Genomic DNA, 26,707 nt, shown 5'->3' on the forward strand with positions numbered 1-26,707 from the left:
CAAAAAATGGTACCTGCTATAATTACATGCTCACAAATGTAAGCACCAATATCGAAGTAATCATTTCAGATAAGCTGCCTTAGTGCTATTAAAATGTTACTAATAAGGCTAACATTACTCAGAGGAAATGATTATATAACAATTGCGTCCAACTTAAAACGCGCACCACCTGCTACCTAATGGTTGGGCGCCGGCTACGGTGGCTTCCCCACATCGCAGACACATCGCGTGGAAAGCGGCACGTCAGAGCGAAACCTATCACCGTTTTCACCACCTCTGCGACAGCCGACATGAGCGCAGCATTGTTACTGCAAGCTTACAACCACCTGCACTGCTGCTTCAAGAGCGCTGTCAACGGATGCCAGAGGCGTGAACACGTGCTTACTGCCGGACTGCAATCCTACGTGCCGCTGTTGGTGAGAGCGAGATAAAAGTGTGAACCTTGGCGCGAACATTTGCCGCATCAGCACGAGTCACTTGTGCAGTGAAGCGAAGCCTTCCGCCTGCCCTCCGAACGGGCACAGTTTGGCACAGTTCGATATGTATCTGTTTCATGGCCAACCGCGTTTAATATAAAAAGTAGAAACTGCATGAGTTTGCCAAAAACATTTTCGAAGAGTTTGATAGAGCCAATAATTCGTAATATCCGTGTTCATTATATCGAGTTTGACTGTATCTCTCCTCAATAAATTAGGATACTGGCTGAAGAAACTCTAGAAGCGGCAGCCACAGTGATGACAAGACATACATCCTCCATGAGATGTCTATTTACAAGCTGTTTCCTGAACCACTGAATAAAGAGCCAATAATCGCCAGCTACATGGACCACAGCGCACAGGTGTTCAGAGAGCATATACATAAGCAGGTATATATTGACAGCTGTTATTACACCTGTGAGGAAGTCATTAAGAGGAGATGCTAGTCTTAAAATGAAAATTTTTACCATTAGATAATTACAGTGGAACCCAGATTATGGGTCTCCTATTCACGTAACGACCCGCATTTCACGAAGAATTGGCACAGGCCTGGTGAATCTCCCATACGGCTAATGCATTAAAAGCCTCGATTATAATGAAAAATATGCACGCCCCGCTTCGTTTGACGACTGGCAGCAACCATCCGGAATGGAAGATGCTGGCAGTACACTTTATTGGCAGACATGACGTGAACCAAGCTGGTTCCAGTTGCTCCACAGTTCAAAAGCATAAAAATAAAACAAACTGCAAGCAGTTGCCACTCAGCTGCATCATACTGAAAAAGTTTATGCCGATCTCGCAAGGGCTTAACATTGAAAAAGAAGGCCCGTAAAATAAAATTAAGAGCATTTAATACCCATGCTTCATGAGTGTGTTCAAATGGCATCCGAGTCTTATGGCATTCAAGACTTGGAATGACATTCAGACTCTACAGACTCCCGAGTTGTCAGTTTGTACAATGATGTGGTGACGATGTTGGCGGTCACACTAGACTGACAACACCAGCATGACCAACAGTAGCACATCACTGTAGTGTGAAATGCTTTTCAGGCCAACGACACCGACAAATCCGACTGGCGTGCGCCCGCCGATCGGCAGATGAGTGAAAATTTTAAGCTGATGAGGCGATGCTGTGACTATATCCGTGCTTGTCTCTGCCATACCCATATTAGAAATAAGCAAAACGAGCGACTAGATTTCACATGTGCGCACTTCAACACTCAGCAGCGATAAATGTCTTTAAATTTTCAAATTAAACGATGACGGCCCTCATTTTGCGACGAGTGAGCCTAGCAAGTGCGCAGGGTTAGTGTGTACGATTTCAATGGTTGATGAGAGCGAATTCTAAAGTTTTAGCGAATGCAAATGGCCATTGAGTGTAGCTTTGACTAACCTCACTTGCAAACGGCTATTGCTTATATCGAAGGCACATATACAATGAGCGAGAAGCTCCGGTTTGACCCAGTCTGTTGGTCAGTGCTTTGGGCAGCCAGTAGCAGTCATAGCCGCGCTTGTGCACAAAAAAATAGGCCGTTTCAATTAGTGAAGTACTGGTCACATCAGAGAAAGCGGGGACAAATAGCGAGAAGCACCGGTCCTACACCTATCGAGTGTTTCCCAGGTGGGTGATGGCATCAGTGCTTCTTATAGAGTTATTGCACAGCATAAACAAGCATGGGCTCAACCAATACAAAACAGGAGATTATTCAACATAAGTGCAGATTGCATTTTATGTGATGCAAATGAACACTAGCTGTTTGTACACAGCGATGCAAACAGTACTCGAGTGCAGTCGCCATCAATGCACTCCAAGGTAAATTTCGTGCTTAGTACGTGGTAAATGGTGTACTATTTATTATATTGAAGAACTTGCTTAGTGAGTACATGAGCTATCTGCTAAATAAGCAGAAGTTATCGGAATCAACAACTATAGACCTGAAGCAGTCATGCGGCGCAGCTGTGATCAGGGTGAAGCTACGGAGGCTGCTATTGGTCGGTGTGAGCTGTGTTCACGTTTGGAAGGCACTCCAAAATCACAAATGTCTCCACGGTGCTCCACCGACTCGAATGACATTCGGTTTGCAAGCATTCGTAAGCCTGTGTAGCAAGGGTATAAACCTTTGAACAATTTTTTTTTGCTTGCATTTTGGGCCAATCTGTCCCACTAATAAAAACTATAATTTTTCGTACTGCATAGCCAAATTTTACATTAAAAGTAATCTCTGGACCCTAATTTTGAGACGGACAAGACTATGTACTTATAATGGTCAGTTGTTAGGTTTTTATAGCAAATAAGTTCGTTAATTATCAAAACGCAAAAACAAAAAAAAGTTGAATTTAAATGGCGAGATTTCAAGGAAAAGCGGTCAAAGAACAATGTTGCCTTCCTCTTATCTGGCGCGAGGGGCTTTTCTGGGTCATGTAAGCCGAAAACTGAACAAATTATCAGCAATATTAAAATGATAGTTTTCCCAAACTGACACTGTTTGTGATGCGGACTAGAGGACTGCATGGGCTCGGGTCGGCCCAAAAGACAGGGCTGCGCCAGAAAATGTACTGTTTTGCAGAGCCTGGGCCCATATACAAGGAGCTGCATAAGGCTTTTGATTCATTATTGCAGGGTTAAGTACATTTGGGGTGTTCTAGCAGCGACATGGATGAAATAGAGCCATGGTGTTTGTGGGAAAAAAAAACAACAACTCTGTGCTTACTTATTTTTGACATCTGCGACAGTTACACGTTCCTCTCATGAGAAAAATTACACGTAATAGTTTATCAATAAATCAGTTATTAATATGGCTTATTAATAAACCGCTTTTTTGATGACGTGGAATGCGAGAAAGCGCATTTGCAGAGCAACTTTAATCAGCATCACTCGCTATCTTATGTCCAAGTAATTTCGGACAAGCTGGCTTCGCCGTGTTGGACTATACAAGAGAAGTTAAAGAAAATACGCAAAATGCAGTATTGGGCTGCACTACAGCGGCGTTAAAAAGCTTTGCAACAGTGGACTCTCAGCTAATTTGCATCCATGCGCTCACCTACTGAAGTACACAGCACCGTTGACTTTGCTGTTTCAGCTCTCAGAGGCACACGCCGCAAGATTTGCCAGCCGTCACTCCACGTCTGCTCCGTTTTGTGTTACCGCTAATGACTGGACGCTTGAAGTCTCATAAGAATCGCTAGAGAAGGGCCTTCATTCCAATGCTCGACGGGCAGCAGTCTGTTCCAAGATAGTTGACCATCTGCCTTCGCCGCCCAAGAACGCATCTCTACGCAAGGAGGAAGCTGTTGCGGTGGCCGAGTGATTAAGGCGCTCATGTACAGAGCCAGAGTACACGGATTAAAACCTGACCGCGGCGGCTGCGTTTCGATGGAGGCGAAACGGAAAAGGCGCCAGAGTGCTGTGAGATGTCGATGCACGTTAAAGATCCCTATGTGGTCGAAATTATTCCGGAGCCCCCTACTATGGCACCTCTTTCTTACTTCTTCTTACACTACCTACCTTATGCCGCGCCGCCCCTTACGGCGCAGTTCGGGTGTCCACCGAGATATGTGATAGTTACTGTACCATTTCCTTTTCTCAAAGCCAATTACGCTAGGAGAAACGCCATTGGAGAAGAACATATTTGTTTAGGGCGCTTCAGGTCTTCAGTACACATACCACACAACAAACAGGCACTTATATTACTTTTCGTTTCCACAGACACACGCCCAATGCGGCCATGATTCAACCCATAAAAATGTGTTCATTAAACACAAGGAAATGTCCTGTGGCTTTGAGGATGTTTTGATGACTGATTGAAAATGTTGAACTAGAGAAAAGTTTACTGTGTGTTTATGCAACCTTTTTGATTGGGTTCTCGGATGTTCAGGGAAACATATTCACAGACAAGTTCACTGTTCAAAAAGCTGAGCGGGTGAACCTGCCCTACAATCTCTTCTTTTTGAGTTTACCAAAAAAGTTTATTCTAGCCTTGTTATTGCAATTTGAAAGCCTTTGCCGGCCACTTCTTTGTGTAGCAGAGAGACTACTTGCACTCAGTGAACAATTTACTCCTTCAGCTGCTGCAGGAATGGGAATAGGCCCGCGGGCACTGGCCAGGCCAGGCCTTACGTCAAGTTTGGTTGACTGAGCTCGGGCTCAATAAAGTGATAATATAGAGGGCCCAGGCTTGAAGCCGCGGGCCTGTTCCGAGCTGTAGCTAAAGCCTGAGATCAAGTGTACAAGCTTCAATTCTTCACTTCACAGTGAGAACCCCTGTGTAATACGGTAACACGAACTACCTTTGCAGGCTGAGGTGCTTAAAACTGGTTTGCCCTCTAAGGCGCACAGCAGGGTTTGCGGAGCTCCTCCAAGTGCGCACCCCTGAAGAAGTCAGACACAGCACCGGGGGTCATCTGTACCCATTTCTACCGGTCAGAGTCCGGCAGTGGGTTTCGAACGAATCACCCCGCCCCAGCCGAAGCAGACGCCCAGACCACTGATATGCATATTACTTATAATGGGCTACGCGCTTATCAATAAATAAAAAGAATAACAGCAACAATTAAAAGGCTAACTATTCAACATAAGTTAACCAGCCTACTTGTTAGCACGTCTTAGCTGTATACTGATGAGCTACACCACTGACAATGCGATGCCCAAAAAGTGGTCCTCCAAATCAAAAAGCCCATTTTTAAAAATTGCAGAACATCTCAGGTGAAACGGCCAGTCTTCTTTCGCACAAAAATTTTATAGAAATTGTGTCACTGTGATAAAGAAGAGCAAAAGAAGGCGTTCAGCATAATTACTAACCTTGCACATAAACTAGAGACGCTAAAAAAGAGGGGTGAAAAACGCCACTGGGTGACATTGAAGGGAACTTGAAAAAAACTATATATATATATATATATATATATATATATATATATATATATATATATATATATATATATATATTTCTCGTACAAGAAGTACCATCTTGGCTCGCTTTAAACCTTCAAGTCTCTCTGCGTTGAACGCATTAGTTTTGTTTTTGGGAAAGTGCAAAGCACTCTGCGCAAGCGAGATATAGCACGCTTCACAATCCTAGCTGGTGTGTGCTTCGAAGTAGTGGAGCACTAGCAGCACATTATTCTTCAGCTGCGTAGGGGGTGGTGTTTAGTCTCTAGTTGGAACTGCAATTTTGTTATTCCTGAATACCCCGCCGTTTTTTCATTGCTTGAAAGTGTTCCCAATGATTAACTGGTAGACCAGCAGCAATCGAAACTACATGTAGGTTGTCTGCTGGTGTGCATCAATTCATATGTAAGCCTAGTACGGTAGCGGACAGGTAATTCGGACTTGTAGAATATTTCGGACCTCGATGAGGCACCGTCAGTCACCCCATAGAAGCGCATATATATTCGCGACGGATATTTCGGATTTAAAAGTCCGCAAGTTCAATTTTTCGGACTAATTTCAGTCGCCTGTGGCCAAGATCATCTATTTTATCGGCTTTTCGCCGGCGCAAAAGGCGCCATCTTGGATTCAGGTGGATTTACGCTGCAGTTGGATTGGCTTGACATACTTTCGGTACCTCATTTTTGCCAGTAGAGGTCCCTATGATCTCTGACACTGCTAGGGTGCCTCGATGGGCCAGCGCTGCTTTCAGGGTGAAGGCACCGCTCTCGGCGGGGACATGTTGGGTCTCACTCTCCCGTTCGGCTGCACTGAGCGGAATGCGGCGGCGCGCCGTTTCGAAGAGAAAACCGTAGCTACCGTGTAGAATTCAGGAAATTTGGTATTCTACCGAGACAGAGTGGCACCAGAGATTGTTTGAACAGTGAATCAGAGGTAGTTGCTTTAAAGTATACTATCGCACCTAATCTGCCGAGGAAGTCAGCACCTTATGAACAGTCGGTGCACTCATGCGTGTTGGTTTTCTTCTGTAGCGTTCATTTTGAGCTCTGTTCCTTCATAATAGCATTCTTACAACTTGCCTAGCATATTCCACTGCAATCTCTTGGCCCGGATACTCTACATTTCGATTACTTTTCCGACAATCAGGATTACTTATTTCGAGCTGCAGTAGCATATTCGCCAAACATAGCCATTAAACAGCTTCTCGTTCGCAATGAAATCAATGCGAGAAGAAGCATTTTATGACTGCTAATTTCAATAACTATGAGGATGCAAAGATAAGTTGTGCATTATTCCTCTGCCCAAAGCAGAAATTGTTCTAAAAAGCAAGCGTTTCGCATGCCTTACCTCGCATACTTTAGGGTCAACTGTTGGTCCAGCCATCTGGTTTCACCTACGGTTGGCAATTTTTTCAGCGTGTGCTGTCACGAGCAAAGCCAAATAGCTGGTCCACTTTAAGAGTGTGGGCAGGACACCCGGGAACACAGCAGTCCCTCATAGCTCTATCTCTGACTGCTGCATCACACAACAGGAGCTCACTTCAAGCAAAGGGGCGTAGCCTGTTCCCACCTCGATTTTGCAAGTTTTGTGCGTTCTGCGCTGCCTTTCTTCTTCCGACTAGAGGTACCCCATTGTCGTTACGTGTCGCGGCCTTTCTTCTCCCGATCACAGCCGCCTTGGTACACATCGCACGTTCTGCACCACGCTGTCAGAAGTGGCATATTTTGTTTAACAGACCACAAGCATTTGCACTGATGACGTATGCCAAGATAGCTGAAAGGCGAGTGTGAAAACATGCTAGACCCATCAGAATTTTCCGGGTGGCTTCACAACCTGATCACAAAGAAGAAGTTTCCCAATAAGGCAGCCGTATTTTTTGGGCGCGCTTACGGCTAAGCGAGTCTGTGAAGCTCTTGTCGCAGCAATTTGTTCAGTTTATTATTTGTTTTATGTTAATGCCACGAAAGCATTACTACCACTACCCTCTCTCTACTTCTTTGCGCCAGCTCACTACGAATATCATGGCGCCAAACCTATCTTTTGCGCGTCAGTAAGCAAAGAAGCCACGGCTGCTAGACGCGAACGAAAGGCAGCTTTTTTCCCCAGTAATGCTTTCCTTTCCTTCATTTTCGTATCTCTATTAAAGAAACCACAACTGGGGGAAAAAAGACTCTTTTGATTACCGTCATGCAGCCACCTCAGTAAAATTCGTCACGCGTGTTTCTGGACAGCCATATCTTATAGATTAGTTTTTTCTTTTGCCTCTTTTGATGACAGCAGCTGCAGGGATGAAAGCCCACATCTTCCTGCGCGCTTTATTTCAAATGTGGTTTTACAACCAGCCCAGACTCATTTCTTAATCAGAGATCTATGGCCTTGCCTGCCTACTATCGATTGAGGCAACAAGCCAGCGTCTCTTGGCAACTGGAGCAGACGGTTCCGCGGAAGCGAGTAAGGCGGCCTGTGCTGCTCCGACTCCTCTTTGTTAGTTTAGCCTGGCAGAGACAATGGGAATCCAAATAAGTAGTTATCAGGGGCTGATTTTGTGAGGTCTCTGTGAATTAGTTGCGTTTGATGATTTTTCTTCATGTTTTGAAAGGAAAAGTAAATCGTTTAGTTAAATTTGCCCTCGAATAAAACGACTTAGTGAATACAAATTAGGAAAACATCGTCGCATCGCATCTTTAGTCTACATGTAGTCAACACCATCCAAAGAGAAACGCAACCATCTGAATCATTTTGCTGCGGCACAAGCCACTGGGAAAAGCAGTTCAGAAAATATCGCCATTTGGTTTAAGACGTGTCCTCAGCTTTTCAGAAAACTCCAGAGCAGTGAGGCAACAGATTGCTTGGAAGAGAAATTTGACATTCATACATGGAATTTTTCACATAAGGTGCAGCAGAAAGAGGCACTTCACAGAATGTTGGAAAAGTGGATGTTAACTACGCAAAAATATTATATTTGGCAGGTGATGCATGCTCCGTGCTGCTTGTATACAAGATGAACTTGGGGCCTAGTGAATAGCCTTTACTGTTCAAACCGACAAAGGCAGCATAATTCTATGTAATTCGGTGACCCTTATATAGTCCATATTATCACTACCGAGGAAAACCAAATAACTGCTGTCCTTTTAAAGTGCAGCCGTTGGCTGGGAAACACAGCTGTCCATCATAACTTTTCGATTATTGTGTAGTCGGAGCGAGTGCATCATGCATAAAATACGCTCAAAACTGCAAAAACACTACTGCCGCCAGTGAAACAAGTATGTACTGTCTATTTCCAGATGAGTAGCATTATTACAGTCGCCACACGACCGCACAGAAACCGTGCCAGACGCATAGCGCACTGCACGCAACTGGCGCTTGAGACCCAACATGCCGCTGCGAGGGGGAAACGGCAGCGCAGGGTAGTGCAAAGGGTGTCCCCACCCTGAAAGCGGAGGCAAGCGAGCACGGGCATCCAGGCACCCTATGACACTTCGAGGTGGAAGTCGGATTGTCATCGCCATCAACTTTGTGTTGCACACTCGGTGTGGTGCACACTCGGCTTGTGGACAACATGGGCCCGCCGGTGCCGCTGGGTCCGTTAAAGAAGCGTGGAAAGTATTCAACTAAATGCCGTGAGTTTGCTGTCTAGTGTGTACAGTGTAAGCACAACTTTGGTGCAAATACAGGCACAAATCGTCGCCAGCAAGAGAAATTTTCCGCAAGGTAAAAATCAGTGACTTTTTATAGCCGACTTCATCTCAATAAAGTGATTTTTTTGTACTTCACCGATTTTTCGGACTGTTCGATTATTCGGGCCATTTTTCGGGTGCCTTCGAGTACGAAAAATCGGTCGGTGACTGTATGTAGGTAATGGTGAACGATAGCATTCATTTTTCATTCTAAAAACTAGAAGTATAGATCTCAAAAACGAGAAATGCAGAAACCTATCACACATGACAGAATGAGCAGAGCTTAAAATGTCCAGGCAAAATCTCGCACATGCTAAATTAAATACATTGTTTACTCGAACTGCTTGTGATCTTGCTGTCATCTGAAGACCACTCTACAAAACTATAAAGAAGGTTTTGGCAGAACCATACAAACTAGGTCAAAACGTACCCTGTGCTTGTCTGCACGCACTGAAGTGAAACTCGTAAAGCAGGTTAAATTTAACCTCTTGCACCTCGAATGCTGCATAAAATCCTTCATGCTGCATGAACTCAATTGCACTGAAATTGAAATTTCAGCCAATATGTTCGCTGCCATTCCAAACTTACTGAAACAAAGGACACCCACGCAAAAATTTTCTTCATGTGCTTACCTTTCACTGCCATACGGAGGTTGGGAAATTGTTCACTTCAGCTTGCTCCAGTACTTGAGCCCCATTGATGCTGTAGGATATTCTAATTCGCATTCTCAATGGATTCTACAATACAGAGCAACAGGGACACAAGACATATAAGACACAATCAGGAATGCCAATTGAGAAATAAATGCAGGGGTGGGACAGCCAAAGTAGGTTTTGGAACAGCTCTTGGAGCAGAAAAATAAGCGTTCTGGAGCACCTGTGGAGAACAAATATGTCGAGCGCAAATACGTCAACACTGATTAACATGAACTCGCATGTCCCACCCCTGTAAATGTAGGCAACACATTAAAAAACACTAGGGCAACAAGAAAACTTTTGCAGCATATGTGGGATTAAATACATAGGCCCAAAATCAAACACTGGGCTCCTGTAAAAATTTACCACAAGACAGACTTCACCAGTAAATTCAGACCACTAGATTCATCTTCACCAGCCCAGTGAGTGCAAATTAAGAAAACAAGAGCAGGAGATTGCATAGTCTGCCTTAATACCTCAGACACCTTAAGAGCCATTTGCGGTGTTAGAACAAAGTTCTCTTTCAACTAGTACTTCCTTTATTTGTACAAGGTTATCAAAAACAGAGCCTTTATTATATACATATAAGAAAAAACTATAAAAATTCAAGGAACATTATTTACACTAAGCAAAAAAAATATGTACCTACCTTTTGAGGGCTTGTCACCTTGATAGTTTGTTTCACACATCCTGAACTGTTGGCTTGTACTACAGAGCCATCTGGTGGCAGCATCTGCAGCTGGAATGTCTGCATACAATAAAGGCATGCCACTATTATCAATGCCCATTACATAACTAAAAGAGGCTGTGTGATTTTGCAGCATTTGCACACGTGATGGAGTGCCACTGATAAACATGGACACACAGAATAGGAAGCAAACATGGTGAATGCTCAACAAAAGTAGCCATGCAGATAAGAAGATAGGGGAGGTTCTAAGTGTCAGTTACTGACTGTGTATTACAAAAAGTGTTGCTGAAGTTAGGTGCTTCTTCTGCAAAGGAGCATAAGCATAGCTGTACTAAATGACCTTGCAGATGTGGCAACAGCACCTGAGCCAAAAAAAAGAGCCACGAGGAGCGCTTCATGCTCCTGCTGTTGGCAACCTTGGTGCCAGGTGGACATCAACTGTTGCAGTGCAGAGAGAAGTTATTGCAGAAATTATGGGTCAAGTACAGTCCCCAACAAAGGTACATTACCTCCAGCAATAATGATGAATTCCTGCCTATACGAGCAATCGTGGTTTGCGAATGGTCGCGAAAATGGCAGGAAAAATCGGGCATTCCCAAAAATTGCATTCAGCAAAAATACCTTTAAATTCTAATTGCCAATGGCTAGGGCAGGGGTTCTCAAACTTTTCTGCCCCAAGGAAATCCAACAGCCTTCAATATGTGCCAATGTTGACGATGATGAATTTTTATGATGCATGGGCAGCTTTGGTCAAAAAACACCATGGCACAAGGTATTTTCATCTATAAAGGTGGGGTCAACCACAAATTTTCTAAGCATTTCACTTCAGATAAGCTGAGCGCCAGGCCAGGGAAAAGCTTGTATCCATTGTATCCCCGGTGGGTATCTGGCGGCACGAGGGTCTAATCCAGTACCTTCCGCATTCAATAGGGGTACTTAAATCCCTAGGCCACCGCTACTGTGAAATAGGTGCGAATATTAACTGATGCCAGGTCCGAGGCATCCGAATAAACAAGCTGCTGATGTCAGACTTTTATGAATGTTTGGTGGGGCTCTGGCGGCAATCCAAAATCATCGAATTTCCGAATTACCAGGGTTTGATTTAACGACATTTTACTGTAGCCCCTGTGGTAGCTTCTTTTTAGCTTATAAGCATGTACAGATATGCTGACATTCATCCCGTGCTACTGCTGACAGCATACCTCTTTTTGTAAATAGTGCAGAAAAGACCAGGACGACACAACAGACGGGACTAGAGCCAGCCCCGTCTGTTGTGTCAGTCCCGTCTGTTGTGTCGTCCTTTTCTTTTTTCAAAAAGCCTTTGTTTACAAGAAACTCAAACCATCTAGCACAAGCCAAGCATTTGTTGCAGTATACTTCTCCCATGTTCCCGTCAACTACACAGCAACAACGCTTTACTGTTATGTGCTGCACCACACTACAACACAATCAACAAATCATTAAGTGATCAGGAAGAAACTGAAGAGGCTAACGCTGCAGGACAAAGAGAGAATAATGTGAATTACAGGACAAGCACGAGCTGATGCCAGTCTAACTGAAATAAAAGGTGAGAAAAATGAACTTTAGCATGAAATGCAATGACCAGAACAGATTACTGGCCAATTCAGAGGGACAGACCAGACATCAAAGAAGGGAAGTTCAGCTAGAGGTGACAAAAACTCAGGTGAAGTGAACAGATTAGAAAGTTTACTGGGACAGGGCAGTCGCAGCTGGTATGAGAGGGGTAATTTGAGTGCACCAGGAGAAACCTCTGCCTAGCTGCAGCTGAAAATGATGGTATCTTAACCAATGGGGACAGGAATACATGACTCTGCCTGGCAATGTCAACCACAGCAAATAAAACGAGAGAGTCTCAAGTTCTCTATTCCCAAGAAAAAATCTCACCTTTTCTGTCAACAACGTAAATAATCATAAACCAAGCGCACAGTGCACTACGTAGAAAACTGGCAGCCTGCCTCCAACTTACTTTTGGGACAGCTGCCTGGAACAGGAAATCCGTCATGGGGCAGGAGGACAGGTTGATGGCTGTCAGGTGAATCACTGCTGTCTGTGGGCTTGAAGGCTCCTTCTCGAAAGTGAAGTCTAACTTGAGGCCATCTTTCTCAAACACTGTCATTGGTGGAATGCCTGCAAGTGTTATATATGCATACCATATCTGCATAAGACACACAAGAAAGATCACAACTATTGCAGAGCAGAGACAGAACAGAGTGCAGCTCGTTTAAATCCTGCAAACAGGAAAATGAAAGCCATATAACTTGACTGGCAGCTCTTCCAGTGTTTTGACCTCTTGCCATTTTTCATTACATTTTGATTGTGCTTGCTGCATCGTTGAAAATAAAATGCTACCAATGGTTGAAAATAAAATGCTACCAATGGCCAGCTAAAATACAGATTTTTATAAATTCACGAGACATTTATGCTGTCATTAAGGCAATGACAGCAAGAGTAGTGAGGTTTTTGTGCAACTGCTGCAGAAGCTATCGTTGCATTCATCACACATCTGAACGCAAAACCAGTGCCACACATGCTCAAAAAACCGAATGATTGCCAGGAGCGAGAACAGCATTTGTTAAGGCAGACAATGTAAAAACTCGCAGCGAGTCCCGCCGCTGCACTTAGCGGGTCACAGACCTCACCAAGGAAACAAAACTTCGTGAACCTGCCCAAGGGAGGATTCAAGATCATTTTCGAACTGACGAACCACAATCTGAGGGTGAATGACTAAATCTAGCTACTACATTCAAGCCCTGTTGAAGAAGAGTAAAATCACATACATCAGTGACATGCTCGTTGCAGCTAAAGACACTTCCAACATAATGATGGGTCATACCCCGCATGGTGCCAAGGCAGAGGCACTACGGTAGGCAAGAAAACTTATCCGCGGAGGCAATACCTACGAGTTTTACGTATTCTGCTCAACATCGGAGGGCACGGTAAGAGGAGTGGTCCACGGCATCAACGCCTGAACCGCACAAGAAACTCATGACCAACATCCAAGCAGCCACCCAAGGAGTCAGGGAGGTCTACACAAGGATGCTGGGCAAGTTTGACACTGCAATGATCGCCTTCAAGGGCTCACTACCACCCACAACGGTCATCCTTGTAGAGTGGGCACCCCTATGATGATTATGGATTTTTATGGCGCAAGGGCAGCTATGGCCAAAGAGCGCCATGTCACAAGGTATTTTTTCTTTTTCTCAAGGTGGGGTCAGAGACCCATTTCCCAAGCATTTCACCCTAAATAAGCCGAGCACCAGACCAGGGGAAAGCTTGTACCCATTGTATCACCGGTGGGTACCCGGCGGCACTGGGGATCGAACCCCGCACCTCCCGCATACGAGGCGGATGCTCAACCACTTGGCCACCGCTGCGGTCTTGGGCACCCCTATGAGCTAACCAAGCAAGAAAGCTTCAGATGCCACACGCAGGGTCGTTAAACGGACGTTTACACGGAGTCAAAAGCCCTGCCACAATGCCCCTGGTGCAAACGTACGAACATTGAATGACATGTATGTCGCAACCCCCTCCAAGTGTGAGTGGTGTGGTGGAGCTCACGTAACCGGGGAGATCGGATGCAAGAAAAGACTCAAAACTATACCCAAAAAAAAGAATGCGCTAGCCAGCAAAGCTACCCATTGACAGAGGTGGTTCGAACGAGGAGGAGGGAACCACATTGCTGTACCCAAGTCCAAGACTCAGTAAAGCTTTAGGCCACCATACAGGGGCGAGGATTACCTGAGCCTACCGGATGCTGGCTATGGCGGGGGCACGAAGATTGCAAAGGGAGAGCTGGTTCAGAAGTACTAAGTACTTCTCCCACTGCTCTTGACCAAACAATACAAGCCAGGATAGAGGCCACAGAGGCCACTAACTAGGAGCTTACGGAGAAAAACAAAAGACCAAAAAAGGCAACACTTGCTAGGAAAAAAACACAATGAAGCAAACGCTGTGTACATGAAAAAGACAGCACAACGAATCAAAATGCTGTGTGCATGAACACGCATGAGTCACGCCGGTGCATGCTGCCACTGTGCCCCGAACAGGCTGCAGAGCACAAGTCTCACACAACTGAGCAACATGACGCCAGCAATGCAACAGATAGCAAACAGACAAAACATCACACACGAAAGAATACAGGAACTATCACAGACAAAACAAGAGGGGACCTGAACCTAAAAGCCTTTGAGGAGACTCCAAGATCTTTATGGGACAGACGTAGGCACCCACAACTTTCAATTGTGACAAGCAAAACATACTACTAAAAATATGGCAACGGAATTGCCGTGGGTTTAAGAGGAAGGCCAACTTTAACATCTGCATTATGAGACAGAAAAAAAAAACAGCAGAAACCTTAGCGCTACAAGAAACAAACACACACCTCCCAAGATGGCAAGTGTCTAAGTAGTCACAGATGAAATTCAAGAATGTCACAACAATGTGCTACAAAGACACCACAATTAACGAGATAAGGACCAATGAAGAGGCCATAGAACACATTTTTATTGAAATCATCCCAAAGAAAACGGGCGAGTGTAGCGTATACCTCCCAAACGTGTACTCACCCCCAGATTTCCCAGAGCCAACTTCTCTGCACTAATGGGAGAAGTAGCAACAAAAGCTAAGAGAAGCACCTAGTGATAGTGGGGGGCTTCACCATCGCCCACAGAAACTGAGAGTACAAGACTGACTCTGCTAAGGGAAAGTCCCTCTTAAACAACATAGATAGGCACAACCTTGACCTTCCTACTAACCCCCGCTACCCCACCAGAGGAGTAAACAGCATCTCCAAGGACACATGCCCTAACCTCGCACTAGTCTGAAACATAGAAGAATACGTACGGACCCATACCGACCAAAATTTATGCAGGGACGACTACGTTATCCAAACACAGGTGAACTTATTAAAGTACAGCAGGCCCCCATGTAACGCTAATATCACCAACTGGCACAGGCTTAGAGAGCAAACAACAGAAAACCAAGAGATCACCAACTTAAAAGAATGGGCAGAAGAGATCAAAAAAACCAAAAAAGACAACGCAAACGAAGTCCCAACCATGGAAAACTTCCAAATTACAAACTAACTCCACCTATGGGATGCATGTAGGTGGCTAACCAACGGATGGAAAACACAGAAGCTTGAGAAACTCGCCCAGAATTGCACAAATCAACAAAGTAATCGGAAAACATGCCCTTAAGCTTCTCCGCAATTAGTGCCACCAACTCTCCGAAGCTCTAAATGAAAACCTTGGCAGCAACAAAACATGGGCACTGTTAAGACACCTTAGTCACCCAACGAACTCAGTGAGAAAACACAGCAAGACACAGGAGAGCATAACACGACAGTTCCAAGGGACAGACCAGGAAGTCATCAATCACTTTTGGTCCAGATACGTGGGAGACACATATACACCCTCATGCCTGAAACAATACACAGGAGAGGACAATCTGAAGCAAGAAGCACAGATGTCAAACGAGGTAAATGCAACGGCCAGATCATTGGTCACGAATAGAGCGCCAGGCAGAGATCGGATCACCAGCACGACAATTATAAACAAACGACAAGCACATACAGAGACTAACGGACCTCATCAACGAACAGTGAGAACAAGACTCACGGAGATTATTACTACCCCCAAACCAGGCAAAACACCTTGCCTGGATAATCTACGACCTACCTCACTAACCTTTCGTCTCCGAAAGCACAATTATAAACAAACGACACGCACATACACAGACTAACGAATTTCGTCAACAAACAGTGAGAATGGAGACTCTCAGAGATTATTACTACCCCCACACAAGGCAAAACACTTCGCCAGGATAATCTATGACCCACCTCACTAACCTCTTGCCTCCGAAGGCTTTACAAAAAAAGTAGCCAAGACAAGGCCCAGTAACTATATAGAAGGCAATCTATTTCTGACCATGACATTCTGCTTCAGGCCCAAGTTATCCACACAAGACAACTTTCTGCAGCTAAAAGAGACTGCCATTAAGAGAATGTTGGCAAAGAATGCATTGGTAGATGCGGCCATACGAAGAGAAAAGACAATGTAAACTGGGACCAAAAACGCAATTTATTGGATGTGCACAAGCACGTGACACAAATAGCCATTCAATAAGCACACAAAAACACAAACAAGCAAATAGCCAATCCATCAATCAAAAACAAAACCAATGAATACAATAAATAGAGCAAAAAGAATTTTGTATACTTTTAATGCTAATAAGAAAATTTTGAAAAACATTCAAGGAATCACAAAAATTTCACATTCCAAAATACAGAAACTTATACACGCCGAATATGCACATTCTTTTTGAAGAAAATCATAAGCCACGAGACATTGAATGTGCGCAGACATTGCATATCATTCATTTACTCTTCTTCCTGTCAGGAAATATATACAGGCGAGGTGCGATAAACATTGTACTTAACTTCGCCAACCAATTCATAAAGTGCTAATTTTTAACCTTTTGAGGGTTTTCGCCATACATGCATGGCAGCAGTTTTTTGTCCCACCAGGTCTTTGCCGTACAAAAAATGTTTCAACGCTCTGTTTGAAATTTCGAGTCATAATGACAATGCATGCTCACTGGGAGGTGCTGCCACCTCCTAGGATTTACATGAAGTGTTTGAAATTTGATTGTGCTCCCTTCTTGCTTCAGCGTGTCACTTGGTCTGCGGTGACGCCCTTTCGTGGCTTCAGTTTTGCCGCTTTATCGCAACGAAGGTGTGCGAAACTTCACTTTTATCTTTAATGTCACTTCCTTGCAGGGGCCGCGAAGTTGATTTCCATTTTTATGGCGCTCCTCTTAGCTTGTTTACCACCGATGCTCACGAGGTATTCTTGCTCTCCTTGTTTACTGAGTTTCCTTCGTGCTCTTCAGGTGCATGGCAAAGCGGCGATGTGGCCGAACGCACTGCCTGTTCTCTTGACACCAACAGCGATGACTCTTCCAACTCTGAATTTGCTCCGTTCACCGAGTCTGATTCGGAAGACAGTTTTTCTTCACAAGACGACAGCCCTCTGAAATACTATTCAACATTTTGCAGTTCTGAGAGATGCTGACATCAGAATACTGTCCCTGTTTTTTTTCTCTACAATTTCTTAGACTTTACGCATTTTATACATTCAAAATCCTCAATAAAGTAATATGGCCATCTGGAAAAGTTCTTAAAAAAAGAATTCAACCCTCAAAGAGTTACTTGCGCGATGCTTTCAAGAAAAAAGACCTTCCACAATCTTGCATATTGCATAACAAATGAATACAGTAATATGAGGAGGAGGACAATGTCTAATATAATGCTGCATTCAAAAAAATTGTTAGAACAGCTTTAATTACTTACAGCAAAAGTAGTTAGTAATTTGTTGCTTATTAGAAAGGATTGCACAGCAAAAATAACTGTTAGCTAATGTATCTTTCTGTAAGGTTCCATGCACGTGCATGCATAAGGGAATAAAAAAAATTGTAACCCATTGGCTTATAGTACTCGACACAAAGCTGTATGAACAACATTATACATTTGTGAATAAAACGATGTACTTGACATTGACAGCACATATAGATATATCATGTCGTTGTGTGGCACTTCTTGGCCTCAGTTGTCGTAAAGTGCACTAAGATGTGAAAAAAAAAAAGAGAAACGAAACAGAACGCTACGACGCCGCTCATCAACATCGTCGGTTTGTTTACATTTGACCGCCGGGCATTCTGCGGACCTCTCAGTTTTACTCCCGAATAAAATTAGCTTGTGAACTGCCTATAAAATTTCTCCATTAAATTAAAAAGATATGCTTGTGTATTTAGAGTTTTCATATGTTGTTTTTAACGTATGGTGAGTGCGAGGTTGTTCTCAATGGCCCTTAGGATTCCAATGGCCATTCGTGAACCTCCATTGAGTCGATGTCCATCGAGTTCAATGGTCACTGAAAACCACCGTGTGGCACTGGCTGATCCCTATTGAGTCCAATGTCCATTGACTCAATTGACATTGAAACTGCCCATGTGACAAGGGTATAAGTTCATCGTCAGGTGAAGGGTCGACGAAGAGTTCCTCGTGCGAAATACAAAGCATCCATGCTTCTGTCGTGACTAATACTATGGTGGGATGAAGAAAAAGAATTGAAATAAAAAAGGTGTCCTGGCTAGAGGACACCTAGGAGAACAACGTTCTGCGTCGGGCTGAAACTGGCGTTCCAAGGCATATGGGGTACGCCTTTCGATGGCTGTTTCTCTGCTTTCAGCCAGCGGGCTGACCGACCGCTCTGAGGCGCCACCATATTAATATACAGGCGTGAAAGACTATACTGTAAGCGTACGGAGCTTCGCACTTACATACATAGATGTGTAGACAACCATGTATGCAAAATACATTTTCCACGTGGGTCACTCAGCGCTGATACCAACCGAACGAACGCGGCTAACCTAAACGTGAAGTAGCGTTCAGCAGACTAAAATATGCACTTTCAGTCGTGCAAGCAATTTCATCTTTGTAGGAGGTAAGGTTGCCACTGTCTGTCGCGTGGGTGTACCGCCGTAATGCTGCCGCTGTCCAGGCGGACTAAATTCGCAGACTTGCGAGTCTACGCTGTAACTGCTCACGGCATTTACAGTCAGAAAATGGCATTGTGCGTTTGAAACGCAGGCCTTCTTTTTTTGTCTACTAGCCTCCACCTTCTAAGAAAGTGGTGTAGAAAGTGCAGTTCTCGTACTACACTACGCATAAAAGAAATGCGTTCGTGTGGTGGGCGGAGCTACACTTATTCTACACTGGCAAAAAAAACAAAAAAAAACGGAGCCATGCTACACAGGCTACACTAGTGTAGCCAGTGTAGATAAAAAAAATGACCCTAATGAAGCATCAAATTTCTCAAAGTCCACTATGGCTACTCGGCCTCCCCGAGCACCAAGTCAAAATGGAGCGGTCAAGCGTCTCCCACCTGCAAAAATCACTGACGTTCAATATGGCCCCTCGGCCTCCCCAAGCTTCCAACCAGTTCACGAGTCAACTTTCAACATGGCTGCTCACCATCCCCGAACTTCAAGCAACAATGGAGGGCAAGTGTCTCCCTCCCAAGTATACGATTCAGTAGGGCTCAACTGCACCATCAAGCAAATAGCGTCACACGCTATTTTGCTTTTGCAACGAATGAGAAAAGCTTAACCACACAATCCTATTTGCTGTTTGCTTCTGTTGCTACCATATACGATGCATTTATAGCAGATGTCAACCATCAAAGTCATATATAAAAATCTCATCGAAACAGTTCCTGTCACTTGTCTGCGAAGTCACCACCGAAAGGCAATTACATTAAAGAAGATGAGATAAAGCTCAACACTTCAGCATCCGCCAGGCACTCCAGGACCAGCGACTTCCTCGAGAGCAGCCTGAGCCACTGTGAAACGAAGTAGAAAAGCTAAAATCGGCACTGCAAGAAAAATTTCACCAACTACTAATGGCACCACATGCCAGAAGCTTGTTTCTAACTATGGGAAGAGCCGGTTTCACTTTGGACAATTGATTTTTCAGATCACGTACGGGACTCACACTTTGTTTGATCTATCCCATCCTTGCATCGCCATTGTAGTATCGGCCGAGGCGGCCGCACGAAGAGACAAGACTCAACATAAAGTGCGGCCAAAAAACGCAATTTATTGGATGCGCACAAGTATTTATACACAACAAGCACGTGACACAAACAGCCGATTGGACGCGCACAAGTATTTATACAAAACACCCACCTGACAAAAAACAGCTGATCAACAAGTACATATAAACACAAACAAGCAAATAGCCAATCCATCAATTCGAAATCAAAACCAATGGATACAACAAAGAACAAAAGGATCATACTAGCCATAGATCTGGACGAAGCGTTTGACAACGTGAGTCACAAAGCGATACTCTGGGAACTCTCTGCAACAAACTGCGGAAGAAATACTTTTGAGAACGTTTAGGCATTCCTAACAGACAGAAGAGCCAGCATCGAGATTAACAACATCCGATCAGAAACAAGAAACAGCTCTAACATGAGCACACTGCAAGGTTCCATTGTCTCTACACTACTCTTTAACATAGCCATGGTAAGGGCAGCGAGAAGACTCTGGAATACCAAATAAACGCATGTAAGGGCTGCACTTTTTTTTTCCAAATTCGAGGGCCAATTTTTGGGGTGCAGCCCTTATATGCGATGTGCAAAAACAATTTTTCTTGTAAAGTAGAAACGCCAATCAGGGAATGGATGGCATTTCTTCATTTCAATCATCACTCGCGGAGTCTTCAGACTCCGAGCTGGAGCTGTGCTCTGGTGCATATCCCACAAGAAGTTGTACAGCATGTCCGTTGCCAACGCATTACGAATACCACAACTACTGCGGACTAACATGCTACCACAACTCCCGCGCCTTTGACAGCCACAAAAAGTTGGAGCTCGTGATACTGATGCCGATATGGATTGATCATAAAGGAAGGAAAGGCCTCCTTCCATGAGGTAGTGGGAGCTCGTGGTGGAGATAAATTTGAAAATGATGGTGGGCGGCCCCTGGAAGCTCCTGTGCGCGTGCGTAAACTCTGCGGTCAAGCTTACGTGGCTCGCAGCCGGAGCTGATCGCGGAGGCTGCGGCGTGAGCATTTCGAAGGCTTCTCCCATGTGGGTCGTGGAAAGTTTGGGGTGCGGCCCTTACACGGATCTTGTTTTTTTTTTTTTTTAAGGTCTCCTCAATTTGGCTACACTTTCTACACTGGTTCACAAAAGTTACATGCAAGTGCAGCGCCAGTTCTGGAAGTGCAAGTGTAGCTAGACACCAGTGCTCTCAGTGCAGCGGCCAAATCGAGTGTGAAAGTGCAGAAGCGTGCAAGCCTTCGTCCCTTCGTCTGCTGCGACCATTCCTCCATGCTTGTTACGCTTGCTAGGGTGTTTGCGCATGGTATGACATGTGCGCAGCATATTTTTTTCTTGTGGTAAGCGCCGTGCGGTGTGGAAAATGGAGCATCTGGTGGCAGCAGCAATGGAGCTCGTTGACTCGGACAGTGATGATGAATTTAACACTACCCTTTCTGTTCACTTGTGCGAAGTGGCGCGGGTCGAGCGTCATCGAGTGAACGGCTACACTGAACTGGTGAAAACAAAGTACTTCGACTTTGAATTTAAGGAACTGTTTAGACTTTCGCGTAAAATCTTTGAGGACTTGTGGAAGTGATTTCAACTGTCACCATATTATCCTAAAAGTGTTTCGGGTCGTCCTCAGATCACAGCAGAGAAATGTTGCCTGATTACTTTGTGCTACCCTGTAGCTCAAACAAGTATGTATTCAGTTGTTGATAGATTCGACGTATCCGAGTCATTGGTTGTGCTGTGCACACAAAGGGTGCTAAATTTTCAGCACTCAATCAGCGAGGAGGTAATATGCTGGACAAGCGCTGCCGACACAGCTCGCAGTAAAATGGCCTTCCTGTCGAAAAGCAGGGAGAAAGGCCCCTGCAATACCGTCGGATGCATCGATGGCTGTCATGTCGAAATACTGAAGCCTGAGGAATCAACTGCATCATACATCTATAGGAAGAAATTTCCATCGATAATACTTCAAGGTGTATGCAACAACCAAAACAAGTTTCTGGATGTATATAGTGGATTCTCCGGTTCAACACACGATGCTCGGGTTTTGCGGAAAAGCACATTCTTTGAGGAAGCTGCGACCAAATGCGGAGACTCTTATCTACTCAGAGATTCCGTGTATTCCCTATTGCCTTGGCTTTTAACGCTATACAAGGACAATGGCTCGTTTTCCTGCATGCAAGAAAAGATTCAACAAGTTTCACAGCCAACAGAGAGTTGCCACTGAGAACACCTTCGGGCTTCTGAAGCAACGTTGCAGACGACTATACCTTCTCGATGCAAACACAATCATGCAGTGTTGTCGTATAGACATGGGAGCATGTGTACTTCATAACATGTGCAATTATGAGAGGGACTTCATTGCAGACCTTGCAGAACTGCCTGCTCATGATGATGTTGGCAATGATGAAGAGCCGAGCGAGAGTGACGCAAATGCAAGTCCACTGTAAAATCAAAGGACGCTAATAGCTCAGCACCAGTGCTGACCGAAAAAGAATGCACACAGCAGCAATGTGAGCTTGAACTCGATGCTCATTTATTATTCGCCTCAGCAACTTGCACTAGATGCTCCAGGAGACGCATTTTCTTCTCGTGCTGCTTCCTCTTTTCTGCCATCGCTTCTTGCAGCCCCTTTATGAGACTGCCAATTGCAGTCCTATCCTGCCGGCTACATCGCCTAGCTGGTGTTGCTTCGGTGCTGCAGGAGGGTGTGGGTGGTTCCTCCTCTTCAACATCAGCAGGCCCATTGTCAGGCAACATGTTCTCTTCTTCCTTATTACTTTGATTTATAAGGTTTCATTAATTTCAACATAGCAAAACTGTTCGTTCCATGCTATAACTATACAAAAGTAGTGGCAAAGAAATTTGCTGTTGGGTAGCTTGGCTTTTCGCCATTCCTGTATGAAGAGCAACACACATAGCGTATTTAAGAGCCGGAGAGGTCACTACAAAGCGAAGTGAAAAATTAATTACAGATTCAAGAAGGTCTTATTTATCTGAATTGTACAATATTAAGAATTCATTAATTAAAAGATGACTTCTCTCTACAGGCCTCCACGACAGACACATATGCATGCGAGCATGCGAAAGCAAATTAGAACCACAACTAAAACATGCCAGTTAACATTATGTGGGCATAATAAGATGACACAATTTTAAAATATTGCATCCTAGAAAAAAAAAAAGCGTTGAATTGTTAACTTGCGCAACCATTCTTCCTGGTGCAAGCAATGCCACAGGGCTAATGTGGTGCTCTTTCTCCAGTACCTCGGAGAGTTCTCTGGCAAGAAAATACAATGTCAAAGGTTATCTTCTGAGAATAGCTACTTGAAGAAACAACTAAAATGTCTGCTGTCCATGCTGTTCGTACAAGCAGGTTGCTCGCGAATGGCCAGACGAACCATTCTTTTAGATTTTTTTATATGCTCTCTCCATCGTCTTCCATTTATTTTCCACCTGCAGTAGTGTGAGGTGGCAGCCAAATTCAGTTTATTTGCTGCGCAAGTCTCTCCCACATGGTCTTTTTTTGTAATGAGAAAACAAGATTTTGCCAAGCATTAGTACCTCACTATTATATACGTTTTTGCATAATGATAGCATCAAATAGGGCAGCATCAGTTACAGCATGTTCGAAGCTTATACCATGGACCTGTGTGCTTTTGTGTAACTTTTAATAACAATATAACAAGCAATGAATGACGTCCTTCTAGAAGTAGATAGTAAACATAATCATTGCCAGTACGCCGAGCCATAGCTTATGGTTTTGAAAACATTCTGCGTTCTAAGTTTAAGCAACAAAATCAGAAAGGTTAATGACACAAAGAGTGCCAATGGTGCGCTGCAGAAATGAGACATATGCACTATCTGGTGTATAAGCACGCGTCATTACGGAATTTCACACTACGCAACTTACCTAAATGCTATCCCTCGCTTCCTAGTACTTGGTAATCTGGAACCTCGACTTGCTGTCGCTCCATGATTCATGTTAACCGTCGCCGGACGGTGGCGGCAAATAGCAACATGAAGGCACAGGCGACGGCGTGGGCTGCCAGACTGGCAGCGGCGTGGGTTGCAGAAGAGGCGACGGCACGAGCCGACTGCCACCCGCAACGACAGCCGGTACCGTGGGTGGAGGGAGGTGTGCTTGGCTCTGCCACATGCAGCACACTGATGCGAAGGCCGCTTAGGCAAATAAAATAACTTGCAACACATCACAAACGCCGACATAGCCCACGTGCTTAACCAGTAATAGTACTCACCTTTCATTTCGTAAAGGAATGCACCATCGCTTTGCATCTGTGTGCCGTACTCGTCAAGCATGGCATATACTGGTGTTTCGACACCGTTAATAAACACCAGCATGGCTGCGGAAATGTCTGCTATGGGCTTACACGAAGTGAACTCGCCGTAATGGTTGTGCAGAAGTGTAGAAGAACTCGTGTAGCGCTTGGCCAAATTGAGTGCCAAAGTGCAAGTGTGTGAGTGTAGCACTGCCTACACTAGTGTAGAAAGTGTAGCCAAATCGAGGAGACCTTTAACATTTCCTTCGCGAAAACAGGGTACAGCCCGTACATGAGTGCGGCCCTTACACGCGTTTGTACGGTATACAAGCCGTAGAATGCGCCATCTTTGCAAACGACATACCGGTATGAACCAAGCAGGGGCCGTATTTTGAGTTTGTGTCATAACAGAAAGATCTGCCGCAGCAGCCACACTTGATTGGTCGTTAACGCCAGAAGTGAATGTCAGTTCGGTTGTGATTGTGAGTGGCGGCAGGATGTCACAGTGTTGTGGTTGCCGTAGCGAAACTTCCAGCGGCGCTATTGCTCTTTGCCGAGAAATGGAACGCGACCAATGCGACAGAAGAAGGCACTTCAAGAATCGCAAGATGCTGCTGTTAGGTTTCTGCAGCAATTAAATAAAAGGGAAGAGCTAAAAAAAATATTCCTGCTGCATTTTTCATATATGCATCGGGACATTTCGCAGACGAAGTTTTCATAGGTTCGCCATATGGTACGAAGTACACGCATGCAGACTGATGTCTGAAAACTAACTTTCAAGCTAACTCGCAAGCTCAATGCAGAGCCACATCACCACAGCTATCGAGGAACCTAAAGGACACTTAAAAAACACCTCTGGCATGTCAACTTCGTCGGTGTAGAAGCGCGTCGCTGGCAACTGACCATCCGTGCACATGAGCGGTTTCACGCCGCCAGGCATTACACATGACCATGATGGAGGACGCTTCAACAGCTAACAGAGAGTTGTAGAATAGGAAATGCACGTTTGCGTGCAGTAACGCAAGCATTTTGCGGGACACTATGGCATATGCTACATCATTCAATGTATGCAGACGAGATAACTCCGGTGATAGTGGCGTCATCCGGTTTAAATGAAGATAATTTCTCAAACAAACCGGTGCGCGTTAGGCCTACGAGCTACCAAATCGTCCAACGAAATAAAAAACAGGCCAAATTTATTGTCCATCAAATTTGTTATAGGCAAGAAAAGACGAAGCGAAAGCCCCGTACGCAGTTTATAGCCAGTTCACGAGCCAAAAAAAGCAGTAACACTGACGAGTTCACTTCAAAGCAAGAGGCTGCGCTTCAGAGCACATCGCCATGTTGTGTTTGACGTCACCGTCCGGTTTCTTCACCCTTTTTGCTGCATTTAAACCACCACATCCGCTTACGGCATTTTGACCAATCAGGTGTGGCCTCTAGCGGCAGATTATGACGCTTTTTATTACCACACAAACTCGAAATATGGACCCAGGGCTCTACTGGGGAAATGAAGAACGGCTATAACTAGCTGTGTAAGAATAGAAAAAAATCGTCCACTCTAGTACTGCTCACTGGAAAAGTTGGAATCCATACGAACACATTCCCCCGGATACAAACCAGCAGACATTGACATAGTCATGGATGACCACCCAATTCAACAGACAGACAAAATGAGAGTACTAGGCCCGTGGTTACAAAAAGGAGGAAAGCACGATCACACCTCTAACTAATGTAACTAAACAAGTTTGCAAAATGATAATCAGGATAACAAACAAAAGAAGGGGGATCAAGACATAATGCGGATAGTGACAGCGCTCACCCTCACGAGCCCATATAAAAAAATGAACCAAAACCAAAAATCAACCAAGCCTGATTCCAGAGTTTCACACGCAGAAGAACGGCTGCAGCACCAGCAGTCGGCTCAGACTCGTTCCGCTGAATTAAAGGGATCCTCTGATTAGAGATTTAGCATAGCGCAATCTGCAGCTCTTTCCGGAGGGAGCCATTGCACATGCCCAGGTCGACCTGAGGACGCCACAAGGTGCCATGCACCGGCCAGTTGTTTGCACCATAAGGACCAATCAGTGTGGGAGCACTGGTGGCACGTGGAAGCGCATCACACTATGATAGATCTACCCACTGATGGATGCCGCCATGCCGGTTACGGTGCATGTGCAATGCGGTTGGCACGGCCGCAGACACCTCGCAGTATCGACCTGGGTGCCGCACTTAAGCCAGCTCGAATCTTTTGCCTCAAGCATGCATAGATCGGCTCCGGCATACATGTGGGAGTGCAGGCTAACGGTGCGCACTTGGGGCTTTGATTGCGTACACACCGCGGTACCATCCCAGAAGAGGTACG

General features: G+C 44.8%; 1 protein-coding gene across 20 annotated transcripts in view; it reads right to left on the minus strand.

Annotated features, from left to right (window-relative positions):
* AP-1gamma (adaptor protein complex 1, gamma subunit) overlaps nucleotides 1–26,707 on the minus strand; it is a 141,466-nt gene that overhangs the window by 17,732 nt on the left and 97,027 nt on the right. For 19 of the 20 annotated variants that reach the window (XM_077647541.1, XM_077647549.1, XM_077647556.1 and 16 more), the window contains 3 exons: nucleotides 12,409–12,569; nucleotides 10,383–10,481; nucleotides 9,671–9,775 (listed from right to left, as the gene is read on the minus strand). In XM_077647541.1, coding sequence (XP_077503667.1) covers nucleotides 9,674–9,775; nucleotides 10,383–10,481; nucleotides 12,409–12,569 — 362 coding nt within the window. In that variant the 3' untranslated portion in view covers nucleotides 9,671–9,673. Of the gene's footprint in view, nucleotides 1–6,708; nucleotides 6,755–9,670; nucleotides 9,776–10,382; nucleotides 10,482–12,408; nucleotides 12,570–26,707 lie in introns of all 20 variants that reach the window. The other variant, XM_077647538.1, reaches the window with a different exon arrangement.

The sequence above is a fragment of the Amblyomma americanum genome, chromosome 1 (genome assembly GCF_052857255.1).
Source record: "Amblyomma americanum isolate KBUSLIRL-KWMA chromosome 1, ASM5285725v1, whole genome shotgun sequence".
NCBI classification, from domain to species: Eukaryota; Metazoa; Arthropoda; class Arachnida; order Ixodida; family Ixodidae; genus Amblyomma; species Amblyomma americanum.